General features: G+C 19.7%; 3 protein-coding genes across 6 annotated transcripts in view; 1 reads left to right on the top strand and 2 right to left on the bottom strand.

Moving 5' to 3' along the window:
• The window catches only part of LOC127286812 (Bardet-Biedl syndrome 2 protein homolog), a 61,020-nt gene that overhangs the window by 34,445 nt on the left and 13,202 nt on the right, over nucleotides 1-13,373 (top strand). For both annotated transcript variants that reach the window (XM_051313411.1, XM_051313410.1), the window contains exons 3-4: nucleotides 10,897-11,085; nucleotides 11,389-11,571. In XM_051313411.1, coding sequence (XP_051169368.1) covers nucleotides 10,897-11,085; nucleotides 11,389-11,571 — 372 coding nt within the window. The remainder of the gene's footprint in view (nucleotides 1-10,896; nucleotides 11,086-11,388; nucleotides 11,572-13,373) is intronic.
• LOC127286821 (egg protein CP422-like) overlaps nucleotides 2,979-13,373 on the bottom strand; it is a 77,049-nt gene continuing 66,654 nt past the window's right edge. For 2 of the 3 annotated variants that reach the window (XM_051313425.1, XM_051313424.1), the window contains exons 2-5: nucleotides 4,374-4,465; nucleotides 3,884-3,976; nucleotides 3,494-3,592; nucleotides 2,979-3,243 (exon numbers count right to left, since the gene is read on the bottom strand). In XM_051313425.1, the coding sequence (XP_051169382.1) occupies nucleotides 3,163-3,243; nucleotides 3,494-3,592; nucleotides 3,884-3,976; nucleotides 4,374-4,463 (363 nt within the window). In that variant the 5' untranslated portion in view covers nucleotides 4,464-4,465 and the 3' untranslated portion in view covers nucleotides 2,979-3,162. Of the gene's footprint in view, nucleotides 3,244-3,493; nucleotides 3,593-3,883; nucleotides 3,977-4,373; nucleotides 4,466-5,263; nucleotides 5,329-13,373 lie in introns of those variants that run through there. The other variant, XM_051313423.1, reaches the window with a different exon arrangement.
• On the bottom strand, nucleotides 7,440-9,652 carry LOC127286819 (uncharacterized). The gene is made up of 6 exons (XM_051313421.1): nucleotides 9,506-9,652; nucleotides 9,325-9,414; nucleotides 8,598-8,690; nucleotides 8,109-8,216; nucleotides 7,753-7,857; nucleotides 7,440-7,627 (listed from the first exon to the last, which is right to left on the bottom strand). Exons 2-6 carry the CDS (start codon nucleotides 9,412-9,414, stop codon nucleotides 7,556-7,558), a joined length of 468 nt encoding a protein of 155 aa, XP_051169378.1. The 5' UTR covers nucleotides 9,506-9,652; the 3' UTR covers nucleotides 7,440-7,555.

Genomic DNA, 13,373 nt, shown 5'->3' with positions numbered 1-13,373 from the left:
CGCAAATCGAATCCGCCAGGGATATGACATAGGATTGAGATTGTTTTCCTGCAGGTCATTCAATGTAGGTCGTGGGACATAACATATTTTATGTAGAATAGGTCTTTTTATATATACGCTTATATTAGAAATGTTTTTGAGTTAACCAGAATGTTTTATTTTTTATTTATTATTCAGCTTATATATCTTTGAAATTTTATATACTTTATAAAAATAATTTCTATTCTAATAATAGTCACTTATTTAAAAATTTCAAATTATATTACAAATTATTTATTAAATTATTAATATATTATTATTAATTTATTAAATTTGGATTTATTAAAAAATACAAATTGATACTCTGCATGTTTGATATTATTGAACATTTAAGACATTTTACGTTTTAATATTATTTAAAATAATAATTATACGTTAAAAACAAGATTTTAGTTTCATAATGACATTATATTATTGTTATAATTTTTATGCATAATAATTATTTTATTTGTAAACAAATAATACTAATATAAAATTTTGTTATCCATTTTTAATATAAATCAATATTAATTCAATATAAAGTACTTGAGTACTTGCTGTATTTTATTGTGACAATATAGCGCTATACTTATAATAGTTCTACTGCGTTGCTTTGTAAGAGAACATCTACGCTACTCCACTTGTTTCTTAACTTTGTACGGAACCTTCTTGTTAGCCTCCCTTGGTCGAGCGCGTTAAGGCCAGGTCCAAGTCGAGTCAGCTGTTCCTTTGAAGTTTCAATGGAACAGCTGATACGACTTGGACCTGGCCTTAAGGCGCCGCTCAAGCTCTAGTCTTCTTGGTTTGCTCACAAGGAAGAAGCACTGTACAAACCATTTCACAAACATCGTCATTTTACACTTTCTTGTAGCAGAAAACGTTTTAAAGCAAAATTAGCTAAATTTTTCAATCAAATCATCTCTCTATCACTATTTTAAAGTGTTCTTACATATTAAAACAATTATTTAATATTATATTTCTTAAAAAAACATTTTTTGTATAAAACAATTCAAAAATACCCGCCGTGAAAATGACTTTTCACGCATTTTCACGGTCCAGAAATAATGTTCATCTGATCGAAATTTGAGGTATAAAAGCACCTTTATCATGTCGGAATGAAATTTATTAGAAGAAAATTCTGTGAAACGATCAAAAGATTATTTTATTGGAAGGGTAAAACAGTTAGCCAAAAAGTCTATGAGAATCGCTGTGGGGAAAAAATCTTCGTGTTGTTTATGGAAAATGGATTTTTTAAGTGTCTTGATTTTGAAAAATGTCATTTTTCACGAAAAATAAACTATTTTGATTTGTTCTTTATGTGATAGGGATTTGAAATTTTGCTTAGTCTTGAGTATTTTTCCTTTCTTAAAAAAGACATTGAGGCATGCGCTCGAAACAAGGAATCGAAATAAGATATCGAAATAAGGAATTGAAATAAGGATAAACATTGAGAAAGTAAAATATATAAATAAAAAAGGCGACTTTCGTTTTTCGTTAACACTTAATTACACTTTATTAAAAACGTAAATATAAATATTACTATTTCACTAATAATGAGAATTATTAAAATCTGACTGAAAGAAGTTTCTGTGATTCTAATGACGTAAAGAAACATAACCTACTAAATTGAAATCACTCGATTGGCTGCAAAAAATTGCGCGCGTTTATTTTGAAATGTGTAATTCAACTTAATATATTTTCCTACAAGAAAAAAGACATTGAATATATAAAAAAAATTTATTTATTTAAGTAGTAAAATTACAATTTTTTAATGATGTTAATAATTTCAAATAATATTCCTATTTAATCAAAATTAAAAACATGATATATAAATAAAATTAAACATGAAACAGTTAATATATTTTAATGTTTTAAAAATAAAATAATCATATTATTTTGTTAGAAAAATATTTTTTAGTTTTTTTTATTTAAATTGTTACCTAAATTAAAAAAAAAACTGTTAAAATTCGATTAGATAAATTTAAAATACAAATTTCTTAAAAAATTTATATAATATATTAAATTTATTCATATTGTTTTTAAAGAAATTTTTTTTGAATTTATGATTTACAGAATGTAATTTTTTAAATATAACCATTTCTGTGACTACTTTATGAGACTGAAAAATTTCTTTTCTCTATATTTACATTATACTTTACAATTTATCAGAAATTTAAATTATTTATCCAAAAAGTTTATAAAATAGAACCCTTAAATAAAATCCATTAATGAAGTATTTAATCAACAGACTATAAACAATTATAAGTAAATTAGTACGGAGTAGCATAAAGATGAGTATAATTTAAAATAAATAAAAAAAGCAGAAAATCATTAGTGCAAGAGAGATTGTAACGTAAATCAATCTCTTTTATTTCACATTCATAATTTTTTTTACATTTTGAATCGATATGAAATAAAAAACACAAGATGAAATTAAATCATTTTTTAAAATGAAATGAATAAAATGGAAATTGAAAAAGGAAAAGAAGCAACGAAGACGGCTATATATAGACGATTATATATATGATGTATTCTATGCCAAAGTGAAAGTCTATCTGCAATTGCATCTCCGATTTTTTTTTCTTTCAGTACTAATTGAGACTAGCTTTCATGAAAAGTTTTTTGAAAATTGGAGAATTTTCATTAATTTTTAATTTTTGAATCTTTGAATACTCATAACTTATGGTAAAAACCATAAATTTTGGGACTTTTTTTTATGGTTTTCACTATGAGAATCAAATTTTTAGATATTGTCACTATGATTTTCGTAATCAGTGCCCATTATCGGGCTAGGCGTAAAAGTTTCGTAAAAAGAAGTAGATTTTTTAAAAAATTTTGAAAAAAATAGATCAGTACGTCAAATGAGAAAAATGACTTTTTATCATCAGAATTTAATAGTAATATCATTTGAAAAAAATTTTTCGATTTTTTTATTATTTGGTTGACGAGTAAATAACGCATTGTTGAATAAACTTTGTCTTTTTTATTATATATGTGCAATAATTATAATCGACTTTTAGAGAAAAAAAGGCAACATTCTTTATTTTCTATTATATAGTGTTTATGAAAAATTTTAATTTTAACTTTGAATTTTTTTTTCCATTTTCAAACTTCTTTTAAGTCGAATTATTAAATTCTGAAGGCTCAATGGCGTCTTCGTTTTTCACATCTTTTGTTCTCTTTACTGCAGCGAAGATTGGGACAACATTGTCTGTCATTCTGACACTGGAAATTAAAAAAACAGAAATAAATCGATTAGAATTGTTAATATTCTTACTTACAAAAAAAAATAATTTAATAAACATATAATAAATAATAATATTATATTAATTATTATATAAATTTTCAAATTATTATCATTATTATTAAAAATATTATCATTATTATTACATAATGAATTTAACAATAATAATAATAATAAATGTTCATAAGATTAAATTATATATAATTTAATAAAATTTAAAATTGTTCCTACTCCTTGGTCCTCTTGAAGGCAATTTCCTCCTCTTCTTACACATCTTTTCTCCTTTTCATCGCATCGAAGATTTCGACAACATTGTCGATCGTTTTGACACTTAAAATGAAAAATAAAATATATTTATTAAATTACATTGTATTGGAAATAAAAATAAGTTATTTGAGTCAAAATTTATTTTTAATAAAAAAAATTTTTTTCTATAACTTCAAATTTTTTTTTTTACATGGAACTAAAAATTTTTAATCAAATTTTAATTATAAAATTATTTTAATTTTTTTTGATGTTTAAAAAAAGAAAAATATTTTATTATGCTTCAATCAAATAATTTAACTGTTTATTGGATTTGAATTTTATGTCGCAATTTAATTAATTTAAAATTTATCTTACTCCTTGTGACTCTTGAAGACAATTTTCTCTTCTTTCACATCTTCCCCTCACATTGCATTGTAGATCACGACAGCATTGTCGATCTCTGCCACACTTTAAATTAAAGATTTAATTTTGTTTTTTTTTTTAAATTTAAATCTTTTAAAAATAAAAATTATAAAATTTATTTTTAATTTAATAATAATTTTATTATTATTTTATGTTCTTTATAAATAATTACAAAAGTAATGTGAATTTAACATTTTATTAATTTTTCTATTGGAAAATTGGCATTTTTATTATAATATAGTAAAAAAAAAAAATTTATTTGATTCAAATACTCGATTACTTGACTATTATCAAATAAATATTTACTTAAGACAAATAATTTTTATTTGAATCAAAAAAGTTTTTTTTCGTTATATGAATTATTTTTGTTTATTTTTATTATAATAAAACCAATATGGCACTTGATTACTATTTATAATAATAATAATAATTAATAACTTACTCGTCCACCTTCGTTTGAACATCGATGATCACCTTCGACGACTAAGACAAAAAGTCCAACGCACAAGAATAGTAGAGTAAAAGATTTCATCTAATTAAACAAAATTTATGTCATTTAAAGAATAATTAATTTTATAATATTTTATCATAATTTTTTTTTAAATTAAAATAAATGTCATATAAAAAATTAATGTTTGAAATTTTTATTTTAAAGTATTTTATCAGATATAATTATTTTTTTAACGAATTTTCATTTTCGATTTTTAGTCATTTGAAAGAATTTCTTTTTAAACGAATTTTTATATTACAATATTTTGTAGGTACCGAATTTTTATATGACCGATTTTTTTTTTAGAATTTTTCTTTGTCAACTTTTTATTTAAAAAATTCTAATTTAACCGAATATTAATTTAGCAGAATTATATTCAACGGAATTTTAAATTCATATCCAAACATCATTTGTCCAAATTTTTATTTGATAGAATTTTTAAAATTCCAAATTTTCATTTGCCCGAAATTGCAAATGTCCGAAAAAAACAATCGATTTAAATATTATGGCGCGAATTTTTTAAAAATAACCAATCAAAAATTTTCTTCATTATTATTGATTTCGATTAATTTTAAAATTCGTGAAAAATTTTTTGTCAATTTTTTTTTTTTTTTTTTTTGTGGCGTTTGTAATTTCGGACAAATGGGCCGGAATTCGACGTTTTAAGAATTCTATCAAATAACAATTTAGCAATAAAAATTATTTTAGTTTTCGTATTACATTTTAATTGAATATTTATAATTATTATAATTAATAAATTACTAATGTTACGCACTATGATAATTTAATTTATTTATAATATTAAAAAGAGCCAAAAAAATGGGTATTTAAATAATTTTACCTTTTTTTTTTTACTTGCTCAGATTGGTAGTCTTCTTCAAAACAAAAATCTGAAATTGATGTTGAACACAAATTTATCCCAATTTATATACTCCCAAAAATTTGATAATTATTCATATCATTGAATTATTACTTTTTTTAAAAAAAACATTTTTCCTGTTTTAAAAGTGGAATGTTTTTTCAATTTTTTTTCCTTTTCGGAATTTTCAAAGAATTTCGGTTAATAAATTATAAAGTCTATATTTAATTTTTTTTTTAATATCTTCAGTTTTATTTATTTTTTATTTAAAAATTACTTTTATCCTTGTTTATGTACTTTTCATTGTATTATTTTATTTTAAAAATATTTTTTTTTATGAAATAATATAGCGTTTTTGAAATTTTTATTATTATTTATTATTTTATTATGTAATTTTCAATATTTTTCATTTTTATATTTAAAATAATTTTTAATAAAAAATAAGAATACAAAATTCTAATATTTCAAAAAAAAAAAAAAATTAAAAATATTAGTATAAAATTATTTTTTAATTTGTTCGACCTATCATGAATATTTTAAAATTTATATCAAAGGTTAATTATGTTTTTATCCGAATCTATAAGTTTGTATATGTTACTCAACAAAAAAATTCTTTCCTCGTCAATTTTGAATCAATACGTTTCATTCCGAAAATGAATTTGAATCATGAATCCTATAATTTTTTTGTTTTCTATAAATCCAATGGCTTTTGGAAACAGATTAATTCGTATTGATTCAGAATTAAAAAAGATTAAAATTTATAGATTCGGATTGAAAATTTCCTTTATTTTTTTAATAAAAGCCTTCTAAACGAGATAATTTTTATTTTTTTATTTCAATTTTGATGTGCTCTAATTTTTAAATATGGTTTAAATTTCCATTTGAAAAAAATTTTTTTATTTAACTTAACTTTATTTAATCCAATCCTCATGTTTGGACTATTCGTTAATTTATATAATTCGCATTTATCCTAATTTTCATGTTACGTAATTTTTATTATTTAACCTAATCGCCACTTGATAAAAAAACAATAAAAAGCAATTTTTTCCTGCTTTAAAAATGGACTGTTTTTTTTCTTTATTTTTTTCCGTATTATTTTGTTATTTTTAGCATATATCAATTGTCAAGTTAAATTCAATATTTGAATTATTTTTTTTTTAATTATATTTACGTTTTATTTTATTTTTATTTTTTTTAATTTTAAAAATATTTATATCCTTCTATTTACTTTTTGCCATTACATATATTTATTTCATTAAAAAAAAAGTAATCAAATGTTTATTAAAATGAAAATTGAAATGAAAATTTGCGCACATAAATTTTTCTATTACCAAGGATATTTATTTTAACAATTAATAAAAATTCGTCGTTTTTAAAAATCTTTGAGGTATATGTAAATTCGAATAAATGGAAATTCAACTATAGAAAAAAAAAATTTTTTTTTTCTAATATTCTTTTCTGTTAAAAAATAAAAATTTTAACAAATGCAAATTCGGAGAAATTAAAATTCTAACTATAATTATTTTGACAAAAAAAAAAATGTGAAAAAAAATATATAAATTTTGTAAAAGAAATAAAAATTTTTGACGAATAAGAAATTCGAACAAAGACAAATTCTGAAAAATTGAAAAAATTATAATAAATATGAATTTTTTGAAAAATTTAAATTCGAACAAACTCGAATTCTGATAAATAAAAACTTCATTGAATAAAAATAAATCTAGGAAATAAAAAATAAAAATTCTAAGTAAATTCAAATTATTGAAATTCAAAATCAAATAAAAATTTTTAAAAAATTATATTTTTTAATTTTTAAATTCAATATTTGAATTATTTTTTTTTTTCAATATATATTTAAGTTTTATTTTATTTTTTTTTTTAATTTTGAAAATATTTTATTTAATTTTTTTGCCATTACACATTTATTTCATTTAAAAATGAATTTTTAAAAAAGATTTGATAAGATTAGAATTTTTTCAGTGTCTCTGAATTTTCTCTGAAAACGAGTAAATGAATTATTGTGTCATATAAAGTAAATTAAAATTTAAAAAGGCAAATTTAATAGTATATTGTCTTTATTATTTGAAATATTCGTATTACAAAATCACTTCTAGGGGCAAAAAAATAGATTTTCATATTGTCTACTGTTTTTTTTTTTTTTTTAAATTATTTTTTTAATATTTGAATTTTGAAGTTTCTTCACTTTTTGATGTATTTGACCAACATTAAGCCATCCAGTCGTGAACAAAATTGATTGGTAAAATTCAATGTCTCATCACATTCGCCTTTCACATCTCTTTTCTTTATTGCAGCGAAGATTACGACAACATTGTCTGTCATTCTGACACTGTAAATAAAATAAAAAATTAATTTTGAAACCTCATATCAGTACATTTCAATTTACTTGAAAAAAATTAATTTTTTTTAAAAAAATTTTTTTCTAAAAATAATTAATTAATAAATTTTTATTACTCCTTGTGTCTCTCGAAGGCAATCTTCAGGACTGCCTCTTCTCACACATTTGTTTTCCCTGTCATTGCATAGAAGATTCCGACAGCATTGTCGATCGTTTCGGCACTTGAAATAAGAATTTTTATTTTTTAATTATTATATTAGTTTAAAAATGAAAATTAATGAAAGCAAAATTTTTTTAATTAATTTTTGAATTATATTTTGTTTGAAAATCAAAATTATTAATAGCAAAAATTTATAATTTTTTAATTTAAATTTTTTAAATTATATTAGTTTAAAAATCAAAATTATTAGAAACAAAATTTATTCTTTTTGAACTTAATTTTTTTTTATTTTATTACAATATAGTTTCTTACAATTTGTCCCTCTCGTCGGCATATTCCAATAATAATGATTCTCCTTACGCATCTTTTTTGTTTATCATCACATCGAAGATTTCGACAACATTGACGATCGTTTAGGCACTTGAAATTAAAAAATTAAATTTGTTTTTTTTTGTTATAAAAATTAAAAATAAAATAATTTTTGTAAAAATAATGAATAGAATCTTATTTTTCGAAAATTTTTTCTTACAATTTCCAAATTAAAAATTTTAAAACAAATCGTAAAATTATTTTCACTTTTTTTTGTGTTTGATAAAAAATATCTCTTTTAAATTAATTATTTGTTAAATTTATTTATTTATTTAATAAATTGTTATTAGATGAAATAATTATATAATATTAATGTTTGGATGACAATTATATAATTATTATATATTTATTAAAATGGAATATTTAAAAATAAAATATACTATAATTATTATAATTCTTTTTAATTTTTAATTAATTTAAAATTTATCTTACTCCTTGTGTCTCTTGAAGACAATTTTGTCTTCTTTCACATCTTCCCCTCACATTACATTGAAGATCACGACAGCATTGACGATCGTTGCCACACTTGAAAGTCGAGATTTAATTTTTTTTTTAAATTCCACTTTTTTGAAAATAAAATAAAAAGAACAAAAATAATATTTTTTAAATCGAATATTTATTTTTATAACTTTACTTTCTAAATTTTGAATAAATTAGGATTCGCTCATTAATTCAACTTAGCTAAAAATTTACCTTTTTTTTTTTAGTGAAATATTATTATTTGATTTCCTAGTAAGAATTTTATTTTAAATTTCAGTAAAAATGACTGAAAATTGGTAGAAATTTTCACTAATTATTTAGTAAAATTCTAGTATTTGATTTAAAAATAATTGTTTTTACTAAAGTTTTAGCGAAAAAATGATTAAAAAATTAGTCGAAATTTTCACAAATTTTTTATTAAATTAAAATTTGATTTTGTAAAAAAATTTTTTTTTTACTAAATTTTTTTAGTGAAAAAATGACTAAAAATTAGTAGAAATTTTCAGTAATTTAAATTAGTGAACGGATTTTTACTAATTCAAATTTTAAATGAAATTTTGTATTTTTTATGCTTAACTTAAATTAATTTAAAAATTAATTAAAAAAGTGGATCTAACGATGGTTACTTTAATTAATAAAAATAATGGATTAATATTTATAATAAATAATAATAACTTACCAATCCACCTTCGTCTGAACATCGTCGATCACCTTCGACGACTAAGACAAAAAGTCCAACGCACAAAAGTAGTAGAGTAAAAGATTTCATCTAATTAAACAAAATTTTTTTTTTTTTTAATTTATAATTTAATTATTCAAAATTTTTCAATTTTTCATTTTAATTATTAAAGTAATTTTACCTTTTTTTTAATTATTATTTTTCTGCTTAGATGTCCTCTTCGAAATAAAACTTGAAATTGATATTTCACAAATATTTCTCACAATTTGTATAGACTTAAATGAAATTGGCGATTATTTATATGATTTTATTTGTTATTTAAAAAAAAAAAAACGATTTTCCTGTTTCTTTATTTATTTATTTTAAAAAATATATGATATTGAAAATAAAATATTTTTTTTATTTTTCCATTTTGAAATTTTGAGTTTGTTTCAGTTGATAATTTAAAATCAATATTTAATTTATTTTTTATAATATCTTCGGTTTGCTTTTTCTTTAAATTTTTCAATTTATTTTTATCCTTGTTTACTTTTTTTTTTATTGGAAATATAAATTTTTTTAAATATATATTTATAAAATATTTAGATAATATTTTTGAAAAAAAATGTTTTTAATAATTGAATTTTAAAAAATTTTTGTTAAAATTATATTAAAAATAATTAGGTAATTTGTCGAAGAATTTCGAAAATAGAAATTTTAAAAAACAATATTGAATTTCAAAAGAGCTGCAATTGCATATTTTTAGAATTAATCAAAATTCAAGAGACTTTTGATTTGAAAATTTTGCAAATTCGAATTGAAAAACATTTTTAAAAGAATTTTAAACAATTAAATTTTTCTAAAATTTTTTAATTGTAAATTTTTTAAAAATATTATTTTATGATTTTTTCAAAATAATTGAATTTTTGGAGAGCGTCAGTTCCTACACTAAAAAATTCATTGTTTCAGTGCGCATGATTATTTCATAAAAATAATTAGAATTTTCAGTTTAAAGAATTTCATTAGATATTATTTTTTACAATAATTTTTATTTTTTGAATTAGCATTTAACATAATTTCTTTTTATCAACAATTTTTATTTCAAAGAATTATAATTTAATCCAATTTTAATTTAGCATAATTTTTCATTAAATAGAATTTTAAGTGATACAAAATGTTTTTAATATAAAAATTTCTAATTCATCGAATCTTTATTTGTTTTTGAATTTTTATTTGCTTAAATTATTATTTGATATATTGAATTCTTGAAACGTCAAATTTTCATTTGTCCGAAAAAAAATCGACGCATATAGATTTCGTCACGAATTTTAAAATATTCATTAAACCAAATTCAAAATTGAAATTATCAATTCTTGATAATGTCTGATTCTGTAAAATAAATAAATTAAATAATAATAATATTAATAATAATCATAATAAAATAAATAAATTCTGTAAAACAAAAATGTATTAATTTATTAAGATAATTTGAAAAAATCAAAAAAGTCATATCGCCTATAAATGTATATAAAACTAAAAACGAAATTTTTTTATAAATTTATATAATTTTATATTTTTTTTGTAAAAAAAAAGATGCGGGACGGAGTACATCATATTACAACTGAAAGATTAGGATGGATCAAGCAACAAGTAATTATTGTAGGAGGAAATTGTTCTGTTACTGTTATGGATCATGAAGGAAATGAGCTTTACTGGACAATTGCAAGTGGAATTGTGAAAGTAATAATCGCCTTTGATTTCGATGGAGATGCTCAAAATGAGGTAACAATTTAATAATAATTACTGTTTTCGAAAATTTCAAAAATCTTTAACATTTTGCCTCTTTTTTTTGCTAATTTTTTTAATAATATAACGTAATTAGAAAAAAAACTAATTTAAAGAGTAGAAAAAAAACGAAACAAAAAAGTACTAATTATTATTAATAATAATAATAATAATAATAATAAATAATAAATAATAATTTATAATAATTTTTTTGTATGATAAATAAAATTTATATAAATAATAAATTTCGAAAATTTTTTCAAATAAATTTATATTTAAATTTTGTTATATTTTATATAGTTATTGATTGGAACTGAAGATTCTGAGATAAAAGCTCAAAAAGAAACATTAGTTATGTGGCAAGTAAAGGAAACTTCACCAGTATCAGCACTTCTTACTTTGCCAGGGAGGAAATTTGCTTATGCTGTTGCAAACGGAACTGTTGGTGTCTATGAAAATGGAACAAGAATTTGGAGAGGAAAAGTGAGTAAATCATAATTTTTTTTTTTTTTAAAGGCAAAATAATTATGAATATTGACGATACCACGTGAAATTTATACCTGTGAGAAAAAAAATGTTTCAGTTTTTCATTCCTCTTTTGAGAAAAGTTAACAAAAAAAAAAAAAAAATTTTTGAATTTAAAAAAAAAATAACGATCTTTTATAAACAAAATAATTTTTTTTTTAACTTCCAGCAAATCTTACTTTTTTTTTTACTTTTACATTCCTGGAAATACTAAGAACATTTTACAAAAAGTTTTAGAGTAGAACTAATAATTTCTTTTGTTTAAATAATTTGTTTATAAAATTTTTTTTTAGAATTGTCACATGTCATAGGGAAATCATGGAAAAGTCAGGGAATTTTATGAAAAGTACTGGATAAATATCAAATTTCTAAAAATGTTACTAAAAAATTATAATTTTTGAAATTTTCCATTCAAAATTTTACTTCTAAAAATTATTGTCTTACATTTTTATAATTCTAGGCCTCGGATTGACTTTTGAAAAAAAAGTCATTTTAGTCGATTTACATTACAAAAAAAAAAGTCTAAAAAGTCCGATTTTTTATTTTCAATAAATTTAATTGGGTTGATAAAGATTTTATTATTATTAACAATTTTTTACTATAAATTAAATAAAATTTATTTATGTTTCACAGAAAATATTTTCAACAATTTTTCTTTTTAAACCACCGAATTAAATTGAGATAAATTTTCAAGATTTCAATTCAGATTCAGAACAAATTTTGAAAAATAATAATTGAAAGTTACATTAAAAAAAACAAAAAGAATTTTTCAAGTCTAATGCACATTATTTGAATTCAGAATTTCGGAAAATGTTTTAAATAATTAAATCGAAGAATTTTATTAAAAAATTTTATTGAAAAAAAATTAATTTTAAATGGAAATTTGTGAAATAATTGAATTTTAGAAGATTATTAATTAAAAATTTTTAAATAATTGAATTTGGAAGAGTTTGATTAAAAATTTTTAGAAATAATTGAATTTCAGGAGATTTTCAATTGTAACTTTTATAAGTTTAAATTAATGAATTTTTTTTTTACAAATTTCAGACAATAATTGAATTTTAGAGAATTTTCAAATGAAATATGTTCCAAATAATTGAATTTTTGAAAAATTGGATTAAAACTGTTAAAATAATTTATTAAACAAAGAATTATATAGAATTTTCAATTTAATTAACTTCAATTAATTATTTAATTACTAATTGAATTTCGAAGAGTTCAAGTTAAATTTTTTTTCGAATTAATTAAATTTCAGAAGATTTTAAATTGAAATTTTAAGAAATTTTAATAACATTTCTTTTACAAACTTTAAAGAATAATATAATTTTAGAGTATTTTTAAAATTAAAAATTTTTCATTTCTAAAATTGTTGAAAAACTGTATTAAAGTAATTAACAAAATTACTTAGCTTAGAATTTTAAATAAACTTTTTAGAAATAATTGAATTATATAGAGAATATTAGAGAATTTTAAAAAAATTGAATTTTCGATTTTTGAAATTTTTTAAAAATTATATCCTAAACAAAATTTTAATTTTAAAGATTTAATAATTAAAACTGAATTTTTGAAAAACTTGATTAAAGTTATTAAATTAATTCAAAAAAAAAATTGAAGTTAAAAATTTGAGAAATAATTGAGTTTCGGAAGAGCAATAGTTAAAATTCAATTGATAAAGATCAACTGGAAAAAAATAAATAAAAAATTTTTTTTTTCAGGGACATCAACAAAAAAATGAATAAAACAAAATTAATATTGAAATA

Source organism: Leptopilina boulardi, unplaced genomic scaffold (genome assembly GCF_019393585.1).
Source record: "Leptopilina boulardi isolate dan_hultmark-lab unplaced genomic scaffold, ZJU_Lbou_2.1 LbouV2_362, whole genome shotgun sequence".
NCBI lineage: Eukaryota > Metazoa > Arthropoda > Insecta > Hymenoptera > Figitidae > Leptopilina > Leptopilina boulardi.
Note: the sequence above shows the minus strand (reverse complement) of the source record. Positions and strands in the feature narration are given on the sequence as shown.